At 43.8% G+C, this 21415-nt stretch overlaps 1 protein-coding gene across 5 annotated transcripts in view; it reads right to left on the bottom strand.

The window, feature by feature from the left end:
- The window catches only part of LOC133349228 (collagen alpha-1(I) chain-like), a 177583-nt gene that overhangs the window by 13429 nt on the left and 142739 nt on the right, over window positions 1–21415 (bottom strand). For all 5 annotated transcript variants that reach the window (XM_061562546.1, XM_061562548.1, XM_061562549.1 and 2 more), the window contains 10 exons: window positions 20530–20583; window positions 16615–16668; window positions 15715–15768; window positions 15559–15612; window positions 14846–14899; window positions 13661–13705; window positions 12472–12525; window positions 3136–3189; window positions 1691–1744; window positions 246–317 (listed from right to left, as the gene is read on the bottom strand). In XM_061562546.1, coding sequence (XP_061418530.1) covers window positions 246–317; window positions 1691–1744; window positions 3136–3189; window positions 12472–12525; window positions 13661–13705; window positions 14846–14899; window positions 15559–15612; window positions 15715–15768; window positions 16615–16668; window positions 20530–20583 — 549 coding nt within the window. The remainder of the gene's footprint in view (window positions 1–245; window positions 318–1690; window positions 1745–3135; window positions 3190–12471; window positions 12526–13660; window positions 13706–14845; window positions 14900–15558; window positions 15613–15714; window positions 15769–16614; window positions 16669–20529; window positions 20584–21415) is intronic.

Below are 21415 nucleotides of genomic sequence, written 5' to 3'. Positions count from 1 at the left end.
GGTGGTGAGTGAGTGTCCTCTGTGAGTGATGGTGAGTGAGTGTCCTCTGTGAGTGGTGGTGAGTGAGTGTCCTCTGTGAGTGGTGGTGAGTGAGTGTCTTATGTGAGTGGTGGTGAGTGAGTGTCCTCTGTGAGTGGTGGTGAGTAAGTGTCCTCTGTGAGTGGTGGTGAGTGAGTGTCCTCTGTGAGTGGTGGTGAGTGAGTGTCCTCTGTGAGTGGTGGTGAGTGAGTGTCTCAGTTACTCACCGGTTCTCCAGGTCTTCCTCTGGGACCAGGGAATCCAATGTCACCTGATGATCCCTTTTCACCTTTTCCACCCTGCATTGACAAAGCAAAATGCAGAAATCTCGACAAGAAATCTGCAATGCTGTTATCTTGTGTATAGGTTGGACGACGTCTGTGTAGGGAGAATAATGAGAATATTAAAACAATTCTAATACATTCATTATACTCTGGATTCTGGTTAAACCATGTTGGGCATTGAGAGATTTTACTTCATTGGAATTGGTGGCATAGTGATTAGTGCAATTCCATAAAACTAACAAAACATGTTTTGTGATACTGCATTGGCAGTATCACAAAACATGTTTTGTGATACTGCATTGGCAGTGGTGCACAAGTACAAATAATGCCATTTTATATAACAGGCGACATTTTGACAAATTAGCATTCTTCACAGCACACTGATGGCAAATATGTCTCTGCTATGAAGAAGAAACAGTGCCGGAAAGACCGGCTGGTATATATATATACATATTTTCCCTCTTTAGGACAGAAAACCATGTTTGATTTAAACCTTTGCAAAACTATCGTTAGAAACGAGCTTTCTTTCAAATGGCCTGGTCCACCGGAATGTCAACTCAGCCTTAACAACTCCATATATTACTTTTTTGCATGAGTATCAGGACACAAATGTGGCTGATTCATAATTGGTTTCTTTTTGGATAGATCATGTAGGTATAATGTGAAATCTAAACTATAACCCTCCAACACCTGAAAAAAAAAACTATCACAGGAGAGCGTAGCTCTTGTTAACACCCGAGAATCCTCGATGTAATCGCCAGTAAAACGTGGTACCAAATTGGCAACATTAAGCTTGCTTCGAGTGGTGGAGGGTTGTAGTTGAAACATTAACATTATATCTACACGACGATCTAACGCAAAAAACACAATTACAAATCATAATATTGGTTGTGAGAGCCTCCACATAAAATGAACCAACCTCTATGGGGAGGGTACAAATGAGGCTTGAAACAGGCACCATTACTGCTAGTAGCCTTGCTTGTCTTTCTGCCCTCTGCTATACTCACCTTAATATGTGCTCACAAACACTACGATTGTTCGTGCTAAGAGGGTATTATATAAAATAATAATTGTAGGATTTTCATGCCTATACAACAAGATGACCATACTGTATATGCAATATCCAACTGTGGCACAGCAGGCTATACAATGTTCAAAGGTAGGTTCATTGAACAGACACCCAAAGATGCACTGTGAATTTTAGAATAGTACTGTCCCCTGCCAGAATGCGTCGTAGTCACCTTAACATTTGTAATCATAACTTAAAGGGTAAAGCCATTCAATATCTTGACATTGGCAAAAAGAACCCCACAGATAAAGGAGTGCAGAAACTGATGTCGGAAGCACAATTTTCAAAGGCCATGTGAAATTAAGTGTCCTCCACTTACAGGTTCCCCAGATGGCCCAGGTAGCCCATTACTTCCAGATGGACCAACAGGACCCTGTGTATAAGAAAGCAAACACAATTAATCAAACATTTTTCCAAAACGTTTAGCACCATCAATTCTTACAACATTACAGTCAGGCGATGGGCAAGACCAGAAATTGGTACCAGCTAAGATGGTGGGATTTTTGTGGTACACCATAAACACCACAGCATGGGGAGGTCTTGATCTATCACTCTATAGAAAAATTTGATGTGTTTTTATATGGTCAATAAAATAGAATTATGTTATAACCTTTCAATAAAGTTTTGAGTATACATTTTATTGTTATTTAAACCCCTCAACTCCGTCAGTTTAATTAACTGAGATGGGCATTCATAAGTGAAATATATGGCCTGAGGCCATGGAATACAAATGAGTATCAAACCTATATTTAAATGAATTTAATATAATGAAATATATGAAATTAAAAGTACACTTTAATTTATTTTATTAAAACCAGTAGAATATTTATTTTTATTGTTGTTATTAAGCTATTATTGCTAAATAATTATATATCTTTATAGATTTGTATTGCACAGACTATGTAAATTAATGCAGGGTTGTGTTTGCTGGTGATATTGAATCTCCTTTGTGCTATTTGAAATGACTGGACACGAGTCAAGGAGGCAGTCGATGAAACTCATGTTAACCTCCCATGCCCATTAATAGAATGAACTTGACAACTGGGATTTCACTCCCACCAACTACAGCGTTTCATAGCCCCCTGCCCCCAGGATTTGCCTCATGTATTATAATTTCCCATTATGCTATGCACTGCACATATGCATTGCATATTCTAACACACACAATATATATCGTGCACATTTCAGTCTTCCAGTGTTTACAATTAAATCAGAAAATAACAACAATAATTAACTAATTTAAACAAAATCAATAATACAAAATCAATAGTCTAATGATGTCCCAGAACTACGTTATGGAAGGGAATAAACAGCCTTCTGCAAATCTCACATTCAGCAGAGCCTATCCCTCACATCATGTCAGATAATGGCCCCCAGAAAATGACACCACAGAACTATGTCTGGAGTCACTTCAAGAGGCCTTTCTAACACGAGACCGGTGCTCCTTCATGCTCACTGAAGCGTGGCCTTTTTCCTGTCAATCATCCAATATATTTTTAGATCCGTATCGCTCGGGGCTGAAATATGTCAAATTGATTTAATGTAATGGGTATTTTTTTTCCTCACAGTAATTGGTGACCAGGCTGAGAATATCAACTATCCCAGGATTTCAGAACCTGTTTTTTTTTTTAGCTCACACTGGTGGCTGAAACCTGGATTAAAACCCAGGTATTTGATGGCACTGCCTCAGCGCTATAGCATGGGTAATGGCCACCTGTGTCACTTTGGCCTCCTCTTGCACTTGAACGTTATTAAATCCATTACCGTCTCCCCTCTTGTGCCTGAAGGTCCCTGTGGCCCAGGGGGCCCTGGTCGTCCCTGCGGTGAAAAGAACAAAATATAAATCAATATCATTGGCTTAGACGTAAAATGATATATGAGACAAATTATACACCTGGTGTCTCCACTCTTGCCATTTTGTAGTTCGATGGGGAAAAAAATAATTGGTGCCATTTTGTTGTCAAAGGAATATCCATCTGCAGCAGGGTAAGATTTCAAAGCTCCTGCTGTAAATATAAAATTAACATTGTGTCTGGAAGCCTCATCTGATTGTATTCCAGACTGAGCACTTAAAATGTAAGTTTTTTATTTGTATTTCCCCTGATGTTATTCTGATTGTACTATTGGCATAATGTTTTTTTTCCGAAACTCAGAAGTTAGTTTATTTTTTAATATATTGGTCCACTTCATAAACCTCGTATCACAAGGATATGGATTGTTCATGAAGATCATTGGGAACAGACTAATTAACCATTTAGTGGTCAAGCAACCACATGAGAAAGCTGGATTTAGAAAAGATGAACAGATATGAACTTCCATTGTGCCTAGTATTTGTCAGTTATGATAACGCATTTGACTCAGCGGACATTGATATAGTCATCCAAGTTCTCACAAATCAATGACTAAATAAAAAAAAACATATTTAAAGATTATCAAAACCATCTACAAGCATAAAACAGCTACACATCTTCTTTGTCGCGTCTCCTGTCCAACCTCTATGGTCTTTGCCCAATATTCTGCACAGGCCACCGCTTCTGGTGTTGGCATTGCCGAATCTTGAAGAGTGCATTGTGGTGCTGCAGGGCATCACAGGACATGACCGATGGTTTGCTTCTCCTGACAAGCACATTGGTCGGTTGTGTAGAAGTCTCATGATTTCATGAGAGCTGCACTGACATTGCATAAATAAATTACCAATATATATATCAGAATAAAAGTCAGGCAAGGAGATACGCACTTTGCGCAAGTTTTCCAGAGTGATATGATAAGATATCTTCTGATAATGTATTGAATAAATATTGATACAGATTTAGATGGAGAAAATATTCACCATCTCGGATATGCCCATTAAATAGTTATACCAACAACTAATGTAAATTAATTACAGGACATTGTTGAAAGTTGGGGTCAAGATGAATAGGAGAAAAGCTAAAACCGTGTAAAAATTTTGCAAAAAATGCAGATATTTGTTGTTGGAACACAACTGGAAAACACATCATGGTATGTATCCCGAGGGCAGCTACAATTATGTACGGCTACCACTCAAAATCGCATAAATTAAACATAATTTTCCAATAAGAAATAAAGGAAATTGTTGGGGTTAGGGAGAACACGCTCCCGAACCTCATTTTTACGTCTACATATTTCACTGGTTACAGTATATCTATATATATAAAATCGTGCATGTCTGTCTCTCTGTGTGTGTGTGTGTGTGGATTTCGGACCATACGCACTTTCATTGGACGGCGGTTGCCCCTGGCAACGGATAGCGACGCCTTCGCCGCTTTCATTGGACCTGGCAACGGCTAGCCACGCCTTCACCAAGGGCTGCAGTTTCATTGGACGGCGGTTGCCCCTGCCAACGGCTAGCCACGCCTTCGCCACTTTCATAGGCTCCGTAAATAATTAAATAATAGCCATTACACAGTATTGTTGGAGCGCTGAAGGGGGGGGAAGGCACGCCACCCGTACCCTGCCTCTGCCGGGTGGGCAATTTAGGCCAGGCCGGAGGCTCTGCACGCTACTAGGCCTCGACACCCACCACGCCACTCTGAGGTAAATTCATCAAAGTTTTTCCTACTCTTCACTCCACCCCCACCACAATGTGTGCAATTAATATTACTTTTAAATCCCAACGCGCCAAACATCGATTACTTAAATGTTCACTGTACAAATAGTCATTAAGCTGGGTCAGCGTACTGCCAGTCTATCATGTACACTGTAGCCTGCTTATTAAACTCGGTGAGCGTACTGCCACTCTATCATGTACACTCTAGCCTGCTTATGAAGCTGACTGCGTGTACTGGCAGTCTATAATGTGGACTGTAGCCTGGTTATTATAATCGATTCTTTATATGTTCTTTGTACAAATAGTCAATAAGCTGGTTGAGCGACCCCAGTTCGATTCCAACTCACGCCCACCACCGCAGACGATTATTTGAAACGGACCTGGCCCTCCCCTAGGTCCACTCAGCCTCAAACGCGTAACTGCTGTCGTGTGTGAACATCGTCACTGGCGAGACAAAGGCGGCCGGGCATCGTGGATCCAAGTCCCGGGCGAAGCCGGGTCATGTGTATGTGTGTATGTGTTTATGTGTATGTCTGTGTGTCTGTATGTATGTGTGTATGTATGTGTGTGTATGTGTTTGTGTGTGTGTGTATGTATGTGGGTTTTTTTCTATGTCTTTATGTGTATTTCTGCGTGTCTGTATGTATGTGTGTATGTACGTGTGTGCATGTGCTTGTGTGTATGTATGTGTGTGTCTATGTATGTGTGTATATGTGTTTCTGTGTATGTATGTGTGTGTATGCATGTGTGTTATGTGTCTGTGTGTCTGCATGTATGTGTGTGTGTATTGTGTATGTGTTTGTATGTGTTTGTGTGTTTATGCTCGCATTACACAAATGTGTTGCAGGTCTAAGGCGTTCCTTGCGCAGCATTGCCGCTTTATTATTTCAGTCGTTTACTGCCGTACGCACCCTGAAAGTCGTGTGTGTCTGCAGCAAGCGCGTGTATGTGTACCTATGGACGCGCGCGCGTGTGTTGTGTAGGGGGAACGATAGTGTAGTGCTTAGCGTGCTGCCTGTGTCTGTGTGTGTGTGTCTGTGTGTGTGCGTGTGTGGTGTGTGGGGAGCGGTAGTGTAGTGGTTAGGGTGCTGTCTGTGTGTGTGTGTGTCTGTCTGTGTGTGTCTGCGTGTGTCTGTGTGTGTGTCTGTGTGTGTGTCTGTGCGTGTGTGGTGTGTGAGGAGCGGTGGGTGTAGTGCTTAACGCTACGCTGCGCTACCAACCCGGCGAACCCAGTTCCATTCCCGCTCACGGCCACCACCGGTGACGATTATTTGAACCTCCCCTAGGTCGACTCTGCCTCAAACGAGTAACTGCTGTAGCGTATTAACATCGCCACTGGGGAGACAAAGGCGGCCGGCCGTGGTGGATACAAGTCCCGGGCGAAGCCGGGTAGTACAGCTAGTCTATATATATAAAATCGTTCATGTCTGTCTGTCTGTGTGTGTGTGTGTGGACTTTGGCCCATACGCACTTTCATTGGACGGCGGTTGCCCCTGGCAACGGCTAGCCACGCCTTCGCCGCTTTCATTGGACCTGGCAACGGCTAGCCACGCCTTCGCCAAGGGCTGCAGTTTCATTGGACGGCGGTTGCCCCTGCCAACGGCTAGCCACGCCTTCGCCACTTTCATAAGCTCCGTATTTAATTAAATAATAGCCATTACACAGTATTGTTGGAGCGCTAGGGGGGGGGGGGGAAGGAACGCCACCCGTACCCTGCCTCTTCCAAGCCGACAATTTTAGGCGAGGCCGCAGGCTTTGCATGCTACTAGGCCTCGACACCCACCACGCCACTCTGAGGTAAATTCATCAAAGTTTTTCCTACTCTTCACTACACCCCCACCACAATGTGTGCTATTAATATTACTTTTAAACCCAACGCGCCAACAATCGATTACTTTAATGTTCACTGTACAAATACTCATTAAGCTGGGTGAGCGTACTGCCAGTCTATCATGTACACTGTAGCCTGCTTATTAAGCTCGGTGAGCGTACTGCCACTCTATCATGTACACTCTAGCCTGCTTATGAAGCTGAGTGCGTGTACTGGCAGTCTATAATGTGGACTCTTGCCTGGTTATTATCATCGATTCTTTATATGTTCTTTGTACAAACAGTCATTAAGCTGCTTGAGCGACCCCAGTTCGATTCCAACTCACGCCCACCACCGCTGACGATTATTTGAAACGGACCTGGCCCTCCCCTAGGTCCACTCAGCCTCAAACGAGTAACTGGTGTGGCGTATTAACATCGGCACTTGGGAGACAAAGGCGGCTGGGCGTGGTAGATCCAAGTCCCGGGCGAAGCCGGGTCATGTGTATGTGTTTATGTGTATGTCTGTGTGTCTGTATGCATGTGTGTATGTATGTGTGTGTATGTGTTTGCAGATTTGCTGAGCATTTCTGTGAGGTCCTGGGGGAGGGAAATTCTCTCAGCCAGGAAAACATCATGGCACAAAGTGGGGATAACCCTGCTGAGGCTGCGGTGCCTCAAATATTGGAAGAGGTCACCCCCTGTGAGTGGCTGGCTGAGGTGCCAGCTGTTGAGGAAGTACTGAGGGCGATCCGGAGTCTGAGACCAGGGAAGGCACCGGGCAGAGATGATCTCCCAAGCGAAATGCTGAGGGAGGGTGGCGTTTGTGCACAGACTGCCCTATATGACATCATAACAACAGTCTGGACCACTGGACGGGTTCCGCAGGACTGGAAGGATGCCCTGGTGGTTCCCCTCTTTAAGAAGGGGGACCGTACCGACTGTAACAACTACAGGGGCATCTCACTCCTCAGTGTGCCGGGTAAGGTCCTGGCAAGGATTATTCAACATCGCCTTGCTAGGCACGCTGAGGAGGGGCTTGCGGAGCCCCAATGCGGTTTCAGGAAAGGGCGGTCCTGCACAGATGCCATATTTTCTGTCCGTCTGCTACAGCAGAGGTGTAGGGAATTCCAAAAAGACCTACATCTCTGCTTTATTGACCTGGTCAAGGCCTATGATACCATCAGTAGGACTGGGCTCTGGGTTGTTCTTCGTGCTTTCGGAGTCCCTGACCCTCTGCTCACGATCATTAAGGACCTTCATGATGGTGAGCGGGCCCGGGTAAAACTACGTGGCCGGGAGTCGGAGCCTTTCCCTGTACACCTTGGGGTGCGACAGGGATGTCCTCTGGCTCCCACATTATTTAACATCTATTTTGACCGCGTAGTTCGTGAAGCCTTCAATAGCTGTACCGGGGGAATTTCCATTTGGTACAGATATAATGGGAGGCTGATCGACGCCCGGGTGCGATCAAGGGATGGCTCCCTATTGGTCAACCACGTTATGTATGCCGATGATTTGGTAATAGCTGCTCATTCAGAAGAGGAGTTGGAGGCGCTGCTGCTGAGACTGGAGCGTGCCACTAAGAGGTGGGGCCTTACCATCAGCCCCACCAAAACCAAGCACCTGCCTGGGTATTTTGTACCATCGGACACTCCACCCCCACAACTCCCAATTGGTGATGGGGCAGTTGTGGAGAGAGTGGAGAGTTTCCCATACCTGGGCAGTGTGCTTATGACCGGCTCCAGTCTATCAGCAGAGGTCTCACTCCGAATCAGTCGAGCGGCAATATCTTTTCATCGGCTGCGTAACGCTGTGTGGAAGCTACCTGGTCTGTCGCTCCGCACGAAGCTTCAGGTCTTCTCGGCCACGGTCATTCCCTCCCTTCTCTACGCTTGCGAGACGTGGACCCCCCTGGTGGAGCATCTTCGCCGGTTGGAAACATTTAGGCTGGCCTGCCTACGATCCATCCTGGGTTTAACCAGGCTGGATTGTGTGAGGAGCTCACAAATCCTTGAAAGATCTGGGCAAAGTCCCATCAGTGAGCTCCTCCGGCAGGCAAGGCTGCGTTGGCTGGGTCATGTAGCCCGCATGCCCAGCCACCGCATGCCTAAACAGCTTTTGTTCGGCCGGATCGAGGGGGCTAGACGGGCGCGGCACGGGCTGGAGAAGAGATGGAGTGATGTGGTACAGGAGGACGTGGAGCTGAGTGGACTTGCCGATGACTGGTACCAGCGGTGTCAAGATCGGCCTCAGTGGAGGAGGCTCGTGAAGGACGCTACTGGGCAGTTGGAGGCAGTCGCCCTCCAACAACAACGGAGGGCGGAGGAGCGACGCTCACAACAACGAGCGGAGCGCCGGGTGGCTAAAGCACAGCAAGTTGGTACAGTAGGGGGCACAGGTGGTGCATCAGCCAGTCATCTCGGTCATCTCGGTCAGTCGACCATTGGCACCTGGGTCTGCCCCGTGACCTCCTGCCAGCGGGCGTTCGACACTTCACGTGGCCTCAAGGTGCACTTGGCCTGGCACAAGCATCGTGGTGACGTCACCGCCACTTAGTGGCGAATGGCGGTTGTTGTTGTTGTTGTTGTATGTGTTTGTGTGTATGTCTGTGTGTGTATGTATGTCGGTTTTGCCGCCGTGGTGGATCCAAGTCCCGGGCGAAGCCGGGTCATGTGTATGTGTTTATGTGTATGTCTGTGTGTCTGTATGCATGTGTGTATGTATGTGTGTGTATGTGTTTGTGTGTATGTCTGTGTGTGTATGTATGTCGGTTTTGCCGCCGTGGTGGATCCAAGTCCCGGGCGAAGCCGGGTCATGTGTATGTGTTTATGTGTATGTCTGTGTGTCTGTATGCATGTGTGTATGTATGTGTGTGCATGTGTTTGTGTGTATGTATGTGTGTGTGTATGTATGTGGGTTTTTTTGTATGTGTTTATGTGTATGTCTGCGTGCCTGTATGTATGTGTGTATGTACGTCTGTGGATGTGTTTGTGTGTATGTATGTGTGTGTCTATGTATGTGTGTGTATGTGTTTCTGTGTTTGTATGTGTGTGTATGTATGTGTGGTATGTGTCTGTCTGTGTGTCTGCATGTATGTGTGTGTGTATTGTGTATGTGTTTGTGTGTGTTTGTGTGTTTACGCTCGCATTACACAAATGTATAATGCGGGTCTAAGGCGTTCCTTACACAGCATTGCCGCTTTATTATTTCAGTCGTTTACTGCCGTATGCACCCTGAAAGTCGTGTGTGTCTGCAGCAAGCGCGTGTATGTGTACCTATGGACGCGCGCGCGTGTGTTGTGTAGGGGGAACGGTAGTGTAGTGCTTAGCGTGCTGCCTGTGTCTGTGTGTGTGTGTCTGTGTGTGTGTCTGTGTGTGTGCGTGTGTGGTGTGTGGGGAGCGGTAGTGTAGTGGTTAGCGTGCTGTCTGTGTGTGGGTTTCTGTCTGTGTGTGTCTGCGTGTGTCTGTGTGTGTGTCTGTGTGTGTGTCTGTGCGTGTGTGGTGTGTGAGGAGCGGTGGGTGTAGTGCTTAACGCTACGCTGCGCTACCAACCCGGCAAACCCAGTTCGATTCCCGCTCACGGCCACCACCGGTGACGATTATTTGAACCTCCCCTAGGTCGACTCTGCCTCAAACGAGTAACTTAACTACTGTAGCGTATTAACATCGCCACTGGGGAGACAAAGGCGGCCGGCCGTGGTAGATACAAGTCCCGGGCGAAGCCGGGTAGTACAGCTAGTATTATATTTACAATCCTACCATACATGTATTAAAGAGAGTAACAGCTTATTCAAAGAAAGAAAGTAAAAAAATATTTAAAAAATTATGCTTACCAGACATTATTCGGCAAATTTGTGCACAAGACAAAGTACACGCGGACACGATCTTCACAATGGCGTGCGAGAAGAAGATGCTGATGCTGCCCGCGCTTGTGGTTGTTGTACTGCACCTCAGGGATTGCTACTGTAGTTTGCTTCCTGACTAACCATCAGCTCGCAGCGCTTTCCGTACACCATGGCCAACACGTTGGGGAACGTTATTTAAAAAATAGAGCGCGCACAACAAAAATAAGTGTAAATTAATCTAACACGCTATTTCAAAATCGCATTACGTAAACATGCGTAAAACGCGAGGCGACTGTACCACATAAGCAGTGCTTTTGAAAAAGAAACTGAATTTGATCATATTAAAATAGTGAGTGCACAATGTAAGTAAATGTGGAGAGGTACGCGCCTGGAATTACACTGAGAGACAGCGAGGAGAACACACTGATCACAGAATAAATGCAACTTGGTAGAATCATATCGACCCTGAAGAAAAACAAGAGGGCTTGGCGTCAGGACACATCACTATAAGGGTCGATGGTTGGATGGTTGAGACTCACGGCGGAGTAGCAGTTGAAAGAGGGAACACACGCGGAAGCATGACCACCTTACAAATGGACTAATGAAATCAGCCCATGGGCAGGAGCTAGAGATGACAATGACTTGAGATCTTCATACAGCAGTGGATAGAGCACAGGTGATGAAATTTTACCACCGGCGTTGGTAGTAAAAATGCATCTGTTGGCATTAAGCAGTAACAGGCCTTTAAGCAATTTTTGGTAGGTGACCAGCAGAATATAAGTATGCGTGAGTGTGATTATCTTTCCAATAAAGTCCAATATTTCTAATATCAATTAAATTACAGTCAGCCACAGGGCTATTGGTCATGATAGAATTGTTCTTTAGAAGACCTTGTTAAAACAAAGTTGATACATTAAATGGTATATCTGTCATGGTGCAGTCACTCGACTGTGAATGAACATCAATGTTGTTCACACGTTTTGATGGATGGTTACATTAATGCTCTAAAGCAGAGGCTTTTAAACCAGTTACAAGCACATGCAGCTGTGCAATTGGTTTGGAGAATTGATGTTGTCAGACTGTGCAGGGATCTTGAATTGTTCATTATCAACGCGTTGCCTCTCACGTGTGATGTAGAGTGTAGATGAGATGCATTCTGGTGGCTTCTGTTTTAAAAAGTTAAGTTTTTTTTTTACAGAAAAATGTTCAGCATAGTGGAAAGAAATGCCATCAATAAAATGGGTTATATACCACTTATGAATAAAAATGTGTTAAGATACATTACGATTTAATATTACCCTATGTTGTGAGTGAATAATAATGTGTGTAGTGATACACACAAGCACACTGTTATTCACTCGCGTATGTGCCCGTCATGCTTTTACTGTCTGTACTAAGTTACATTTTCCGAATACCAAATCACTCGGAATACATCCTATCTCGTGAATCCTGGAAATGAAGCGGACCTTGAGCACGAATAGTTATTGGATGAGTAACCACCATGCATGCCAGGTTGTCACAGGGCTTTTGGAGCTAAGTGATGGGCAGCAGAGAACATCAATTGTTGTACTGCACGCCTATGCTCCTACATATATGCTGCCCACCTTCAACAATCCGCACTGATCAGTGTGGCGAAGTATGGGCAGCCGATTGACAACAGGGCTGTATTCGTGCATTACCTCATTTTCTTAATTAAAATAACGTCGCAATCATTTAAACTTCTCTACCCCCGATGAGCATGGTTGGTTACTTTCGGTGCGAAAGAAGTTCAACACACATACATACACATTTTCCTCCAAGTGACTTTAACGCGCATTTGTTCTGAGATGTAATGCAGTTCACGAGCACAGGACATGAATGTTGTTGCCAAACTCACATCTGTCCCTGGAGGACCTTCTCGGCCAGTGATGCCCCTTACTCCAGAAGGGCCCTGTGTGGACAAAACACCTTCAGTTCATCAACTTGCTACGTGTTTTTACACCATTGGAACCTCATTTGCCAGTAAAAAATATGATAATTGGTTTTTTTACCCTTCTATCTGGCAACAAAACTGACACCTTTTTTACAAGGAGTCATGTTTGCATAGACCACAATACCTGCAGTCATAATGCAAACAAAAAACATAACTCTGATAATGTGCACTGTCCTTGAAGTTGAAAAAATGCGCCTTTTGGCGTCATCTGGTTCAACCCATGTGAGACTAGGCTCTAAGGAAAGCTGTCTCGGGTGTGGACCAATCAACTATTAATCAACGACAGTAATTTCGAGAAATAAAAAAGGTGTCAGTTTTGTTGCCAGATTAAAGGGTAAAAAAACAATTCTCATATTTTGCTACTGGCAAAGGAGGTTCCAATAGACAGCAATTTCGATTGCATAGATTTAGCTGAATGTTTCTGCCAATCTACATAATCTATTTTATAGATTAAAAGTAATGTTCCAAGTCTATTACGGAACCAACATTTTGACATATTTAAATGTAAGTTATATTCCTACAGTTTCTTTCAGTAACACCGTTACAGGTATGTTTTCTTTAAAAATCCAATGTGATAATACGAACGAGTGGGTGGATTTTCCTATATGGCATTGACATTTAAATCTAATCCCGGTTACCCAAATCCAATTCATGCCACGCACAACATTAGTGGCTGTTATTATCTGAAATTCACTCTGGGACAGTTGAGTTTTTGCTCCAGTGTAGCGGCCACAAGATCTTGATATAATCCACACTGCCCCTTAAAAACATTGTGTGTTGGCCTTAAACAGACGTTCACTAACATCTCTTAACCGGATGATCTATACAGCAAAGGTAAATGGGAGATCTCTGCCCATGCGTGTCCGTAGAGAACTAAAGGTCAACAAAAGCTGCATAATGCCTACACGTGAGGGTTTATGTGCGGAGTATATCCAATTACATTCCATAATTCATCGAATGCACGGAGGTCATGCGTCAGCAGATCCCCTGGTGCTCTCTGCAACGTGCGGACCCTATTGTGAACTACGACACGGCCCTAATGTGTAGCATTAGGTTTAATGACTAATAAAACACCATCATTGCCATCACTTACCATTGGGCCTGGCATTCCAGGTTCACCCTTGTGGCCTTTGTAACCCTGTTGAAGAGGCAGAGCAATTTGTCAGGTCAGTGAACCTGCGAGGCACGTGATGGTAATTTCACGCGATTTTCTTTTTTTACCTTCGGAGCAAGGAACGTGTATACCCAGGATAGACTCCTGGGTATACACTGCAATGACGAGTACCTTAAAGATGCATAGTTGTATGAGTTGCATTGCGTATACACACACATATGAAGGTATAATTCACTTATACAGTAATGACATAGATGTTAAATGCGCCGCTTTATTATTTACATTATCTTCCGGTTAAAATCATATTCCAGGTTTAGCTTCCAATGACAAACATTGGAATCTAAACCTCGAATCCCTGCCTAAGTTGACTCAAGTGGTTAATATTAGGATTGGGGAGACAAAGGTAGCCAGTTATGATGGTAGCCAAACTGGCAACATCTGTACCATACTGACCTTCAGTGCTCGCTGACAGCACTTGCCCTGACATGATTTCATTCTAATTGGATACTCGTTGTCTACATACACGCAGATATGCATCCATCCATGCTGCCGTCACACTCTTCTTCTGCCCCAATTAGAGCAAATGGTTACACTCCTCGTAATGCAATTTCCAGATGGTAGTGGAAATCAAGCTATTGAATCCATACGTAATGGCTCTGTAGCAAGCTCACACACGGGTTCAGGCATTCAGCTGTGCAATAAAACCTGCATGGACGAAAGTCAGGCTTCCACACAGATATAGTTACGAAATTAAGGAGGCTTTTCAATGGGGAGGAAAACACTGGAGATCTGTTGCTGCACCAGGAGGATTTGCTTTGAGGCATGCAAGTGATAGGCTTGGTCGACACTTGGGGGCAGGTCTTTGATCCATGAGCATACTGAGCTGCAGGCCATGACAGATACTCCGAGAAGCGCGGCATTAAGAGAACGTGGCCTTGAAGAAACAACAGGGCTCCTCAGTTGTGTGCGCTCCTCTTGAAAGATGCATGGTATAACTGGGTAGGGGGGGGGGGTCACACTGCGAAAGTCTCTGCCATCAATGCTTTGGTGCCAACTCAAAAATGGGGTGGCACCCTTATTTCTCTCTATCTCTGTGCCATAGTTGTAAAACCGTGGACGGCTCTGTGGTATGTGTTGTCGACGTTCGAGACAAGATTCCTCTACCGGATATCCTTTGATGCCATCTTTCCCAGGAGCACCTGGGGCACCGGCAGGCCCCTGCAATATAAAACATGTGATATGATGAGAAGCGTGCACATTCGTGTACATTTAATTCGGCTCTGCAAGAACATGGTTGCTTCACAACGTTATATAATACGGTATTGGTTCGGTATGGAACATGGGCCCTTCTTGACGATGGAGTGTCCTTGGATATAACATCTGAAGAATTCAATTATAACACACCTGACTTTGCTTATGAGACCCAAAAGGTGAGAGTGGGCCCAGGGTTTTCTTATTTGAACAAATGCTGTCGGATGACATTCTTTTAGAAAGCCCATAGGCTGATACACTCAAGTATTTATATGTAGAGAAATAAGCCAAAGTCTGCTGGTATCCATACCCATATCTATACTCCACGACCACAAATCATTATTTATATTACAGACATATACACTTGATACATATATACAGTACATCCATGAATCCTCAATGGATGCAGATGGCATCTACGCATGACCAATCTCTCCACAGCACAGCCACTCTTGACGTCCCACAAAATGGTGCCAACTTTTTCATCTCCGGAAAATTAACATGATGGGTTGAGTCAATCCCAGGCGGGGATATGAACAAACACCATTACAATTCTGATCATAGCGTGCGAACTGCAATGCCACCAAGCCAGAGAGATACGAGAGTAGAATTCATTGCAGCTGTACCTTCTCTCCCGGAGGACCTTTTCTGCCATCAGCACCCTCTAGTCCAGGGGGACCCTGTACGAACAAAGTGTATTATTGATACATTCGGGACACACAACTATACACGTGCATATGTTTGTGCGGACGTGAATGCAGAAAACTGATAGATTAGCTGACCTGAGCGCCTGGGAGCCCCGGAGGTCCTCTAGCTCCTGGAAAACCATCTTTGCCCTGACAAGAGTACGGAAACACGCATCACCTCGGTGTAGCTCTCCGACGTGTGTCCAGGTTGTACCCTGCGCGGCGTTCGACACGATGTCTGGTGTTTACGCCCCACGTGTTGAGAACTCCCTAAAAGAGCGGCTGCCGAAGCTCCCAGCACGCGGAGCGAAACGTCGGACGGACGTGCCAAACAACGCGTGCGGTAAAATCCGAACGAAACAAGCTTTGGAGAGTGGTACAGCACAACCGCGATAACCTCAGTGGTTACAATGAGCTGCAGCAGCCAGAAATTGATGCCAACAATTTTCTAAGCTCTGTGGTCTGCCAGTAAGGAGGGGGGGGGGGGGCGATAGTTTGCTGTGTGCCATGCCAATTGAGTAATTTGCAGGTCATTTTTCAAATTTGAACCATGATGCCTGCACACAACGGCCTACTGCTGCGACTGACGTCATAGGATATATAATGTCCATAGTTAAGAAGACAGAGCGTAGTAGTGATTTTAGGGTTATTACGCCCGCAGTATTCAATCGAGTGGCCGCTGGATTTGAACCATGAACCTCTGAAACGAGCAGCGTTCACTCTACCCCTCAACCACTTCACCGCCCCTTTACTTAAAATTGTAAATGCGTGCAGACATACACGTAGCACGGGATCGTGCATATGTGTGTGCCTATATGACATTGGTTTTAACCAGGTGATACAAACAAAACACTGGGTTTCTAGAAATATGTCAAATGTGAATCACAGTTGCATGCTCTGTACAGATGTCACTGATACTGCACTCACAGAAACACAGTTGAAATGACTCATTAATTAACGGTGGTGTTAAGGTATGTTATTTTTCCAACCCTTTACCTTATCACCAGAAGTTCCGGAAGGTCCTACAATTCCTGCTTCCCCTTTAGCTCCCTGTAAAAACAGAATGTTTAATATTTGTTAAAGCCATCGACCTTATACACTTACCATCACTAACTTCCATTGTCGCTGGAACATAGCTTTGGTGAGAATGTATTTCCTATTAGTCTATTAAGTGATAATACAAATTGGTTTGGAGAAATAAAGACATCAATATGCAAGTCTTGACCATCTCAGATTCGCTGATGACACATCACAAGTAATAGTAACGAAGAAAAAGACATGATGGAATAAATAAATAAAAATACTGCAAAGTTGCGCAACAGATAAAATGAGCGGACAAAAAGTTACGGACAAAAGTTGGCAGAATAAAAATAAATATGGTGTCAGAGGGATTTAACTGGAATGACAAAAGAGTTTGTATTTCTCGAGTAAATACTAAGTCCAGGATCAAAATGATGACATAAAGAGGTGAGTGAGAGGAGGGTAGAGTGTTTTTTGAAATATAAAAATAACATACCAATGTGCCAATAGAAAAATGAGCAATGTCATATGGACATTAAAATCGGACAAAAAAATACGGAGCAAAATCTTAAAAGTGTGCAAAGAAGTATGGAGAGACATGTGCTGGGAATTACACAGAGAGACCACGAAAAGGAACACGTGGATCAGAGAACAAACACAAATGACAGACTTCATATTCAATGCTAAGAAAGTTAAGTGTGCTTGAGTAGGACACTTCACTAGAAAGGAAATCAGATGAACAAGACTGGTGATGGAATAGCAGCCAAATGAGTAAATACACTTAAGAGAATGACTACCAAAGAGAAGCAGCGATTTGATAAGCTTATGTTGATCGTGGTTGCACAGGATGATAAGGAATGGAAATAATTGACGAAGGCCTTCGTCTAGTGGTGGATAGAAAATATAAAAAGTGACACATGACGTAAAAAAATAATAATATAACAATACAATTATTATTCTTTGGGTCTTTCGGTAAAGCCAACGTAGATAGAAAAAAAAATATGACGTTTCGATCGCAACACAAGTAATTGTCATCAGGTGAAAAAATACCTATTAGCAACATCAGTAAGGATGAGCGCTTTGAGCTTTCTCAACTGAAAAAGAGAGATGACAGAGTCATCCTCTGAGCCGACAAGGGCAATGCCACTGTCATCATGGACAAAACCACATACAATAACACAATTCAGGACCTACTTAATGATGGTAGCTATACCAAAATCAATAGAGATCCCACCAACCGCCTGGTTACGAAAAACAACAATATCATCACTGATTCGACATCTTTAATCGAACCAACCAAGCGGCTTTCCTTAAAACCCTCTACTGCTAGACCACCCAAATTTTATGGCTTACTAAAAATCCACAAAGAAGGTACACCACTTCGTCCCATCGTCTCCACCATTGACTCACCCACCTACCAACTGGCCCGATTTCTGTCTGAGACCTTACAACCATTTCCTGGTAAGACAACCTTAGCTGTACTTAACTCAGCTCACTTGATATCGTTAATAAAGGACATCTCACTATCTCCATGTGATTTGCTTGTCAGTTTAGACGTAGTATCTTTGTTACCAAAGTGCCTGACACCATTGCAATTATTGAAGATTTGGTCCAACAAGGACTGCATTCTAATGTACCGGCCCTGGTTACATACTCTCACAAACAAACACTTACTTCACCTGGAATGGAACATTCTACAAACAAGTTGAAGGTACCCCAATGGGTTCTCCCTTATCTCCAGTTGTAGCCTATGTTTTCATGGAAAAATTTGAGACAGATGCCATCCAGGCATCCACCTTACATCCTTCCTTGTGGAAGAGGTACATAGATGACACGTTCGTCATCTGGCCACATGGCCTACCAGCTCTGGACCAATTCTTCAACCACATCAATTCCATACAGCCAGCCATCAAATTCACCATGGAGGTGTAAAGGATGTCAAGTTACCATTCTTGGATGTTTTAATCGAAAAGAAACCAGATGGCTCAATGGGACACTGTCTACAGGAAAGCCACCCATATGGATGTCTCCATCCCAGAATAATTCCCTCATCAAAACTCTACACCGTAGAGCTCGATGTTTTCCGACCATCACCACCTAGCCAGTGAACTAGAATACGTACACCAAGCCCTCAAGATGAATGGATATTCAGACTACACAATCTGTAAAGCTATCACCCCAGCCGTTGGGAAAGAACCATCTGAGGACCCAATCAAAACTATCACCTTGCCATACATAGCAGGGGTCACTAAAAGATTTCCAAAATCATGAGCAAACACAAGATCGGGGTTCGATTCAACACAGTATATAAAATTCGTGATCCGATCCCATCTGTGAAGGATGTGATCCCTGACATGCAATACCCCGGCGTCTACAAACTAAGCTGTGTCTGCAAACTAAGCTGTGTCTGCGGCAGTAGTTACATTGGGGAAACTAAGCGACATGACTCGGACCGTGTCCGTGAACACAAGGCAGATCTGAAACACGGTAGGACCAATACCTTAACCGTGGCTAAGCATTGTTTTAATGTGGTGGGCTCACACGAAATAGATTTTTCCAAGACGACGGTACTATGCAAACCCACTGGCTATCAGCAAAGATTCGTTCATGAAGCCATCCAGATATATAAACACAGACACAATTTCAACCGAGAAGATGGGTACAAACTGAGCAATCATTTGAAGGACATTATTAACCAGCTTAAGTCATAACTGGCTGTGATGTTTAGTAGTTATTTTCGACTCTCTGGTGTTACATTAACAGGTTAAATGTTTTTACATTAACAGGATAAATGTCTCACCAACACAGCCACCGTTGCTCGTTTTCCTCGATTTGGCGGTGGCTCTACGATCTTACATTGACATGCTAATCTCTCACAATACAATGGCCAACTCCGCAGCTTCGTCGTCGTGGATGTGGCTCTCCGATTTACCCGATCTTACATTTACATGCAAATTTTATCACTAGCCCTGCCCACTTTGCTTATGACCCTTGGGCTACACCCATCTCAAACCTTTATAATGATGACGATTGCCTGTGTTGCGATCGCAACGTCGTGATATTTTTTTTTCTATCTTTACCGAAAGACCCAAAGAATATGAATTCCTGCACTAATGAAAGCTTTAAGTCAAGATTTAATACAATGACTGTGGATATCACCGATTGTATATGCACAAATCTCCCAATCATGACAACAGTGCTGCGTAGGGCCCATCACCGTTGGTGATCCTTAATATATGGCATACTACATTTTTTACCACAGGGACTGGAATCTCCAGAAGACAAACAGTGCTGAATTCCCATCAAGTGGTGCAGCTTCACGAGGTATGCTCACTTTACTTACCCCAGGGAGATGATGGGCTAAGTGGCCAGAATTTTAAATTGGTAATTCACTTTTGTCTATCTGCTGCTCAGCCAACCGAGCTGTAGGCTAGTGGTTATATATATTGAAGTATATGAAAGGCCGTTAAGTATATGATTGGCCTTTAAGTATACAATTTCTCTTTCTTCGGTAGATACAGCACTGCATCGTAGGTTGCTAGGATGATATGTCAGCAACGTTTGATAATTTTTATTAATGTTTGTCTTTTGAATAGTTTGTCTAGTACTCAATATCAAATAATGTTCAAATTCCACTTTAAGTATGTTCACCTCTGGCTATGTCCTTAAATCTGCATTTATATCAGGGTCCCATGGTCTATAGTGCAGCCTCGTACTATGCTTCACTCAATCTCACTGCCATCCATCTCTCTGCTATGAAGCAAGGCCATTACCTCAAATGTATCCTATTATATCTACATCCTCTTTCGTTCAGTTATGAATGTATTGCGTTTTGAAATTCATACTTATATATTAGACATTTCCAAACCAAGAAATTATTTAGATACTCACAGATGAGCCAGATGGACCTGGAGGACCTGGGTACCCAGGTTGACCAGGCAACCCCTAAGTGGAAGGCACACACAAGAACCACCGCAGCATGCATCAATAATTCAACAGGCAAAATGCATTTGTTTATTATGGAGCCTGGTTGTTGCTGGACATTACTGATAACAGAACAAAGTAGAGAGGAACATGATAGCTTTTCTCTGTCTCTGCAGTAAGGCTCCGCTTAACAATATCCTCGTAATAACTGTTTTGTATTGTTATTGTCGACCAAAATATTATTATACTACACACACATACTGTACATCACGTATGTACATGTACACATATTGTGTACATAGCTGTATTGAGATAGTAGAATAGATTCCGTTGCCTTATATTAGTCTCTGGCACTCCATGTCAATATGTTGTTAAAGTAATTAACAGCTTGCCTAATTGAGATCAATACACATTTGTCAATGTCTGAACCAATGGACATTACTGCCAGCAAGCGCTGGCCTTTTTCAATCACCAACCTTTCCATTCCTTTGTGATTTAGGTGAAAAAAATCCCATTTCCCTCGGTTTCAACAAAATACTTGCTTCAGTGTGACTAAATCGTGCATCAAATAATGGATGGGAATTCTTACATAAAAAGTCCATTATACGTGAAAAATACCGAGGGATGATATGTACACACAAAATAGGATAATAAAATAGCTAGACCAAGTAACCACTGAAATTCTGTAAATCAGCAAATTCACAAAAGTATGCGTAATTTCTTTAAAATTTAAATACAGCCATTACACACAGAGGTCATTATCATTACATTTAAAACAGTGGTCAATATTTTCTTGTTGGTGGTGGGGGGGGAAATCACATGACTAACCATTCAGGTTGTTCGTGATTGACAT

Source organism: Lethenteron reissneri, chromosome 29, assembly GCF_015708825.2.
Source record: "Lethenteron reissneri isolate LAM-NWPU_2019-01 chromosome 29, ASM1570882v1, whole genome shotgun sequence".
Classification (NCBI taxonomy): Eukaryota; Metazoa; Chordata; class Hyperoartia; order Petromyzontiformes; family Petromyzontidae; genus Lethenteron; species Lethenteron reissneri.
The sequence above is the reverse complement of the archived record's forward strand: the minus strand, read 5'-3'. Positions and strand labels throughout refer to the sequence as shown.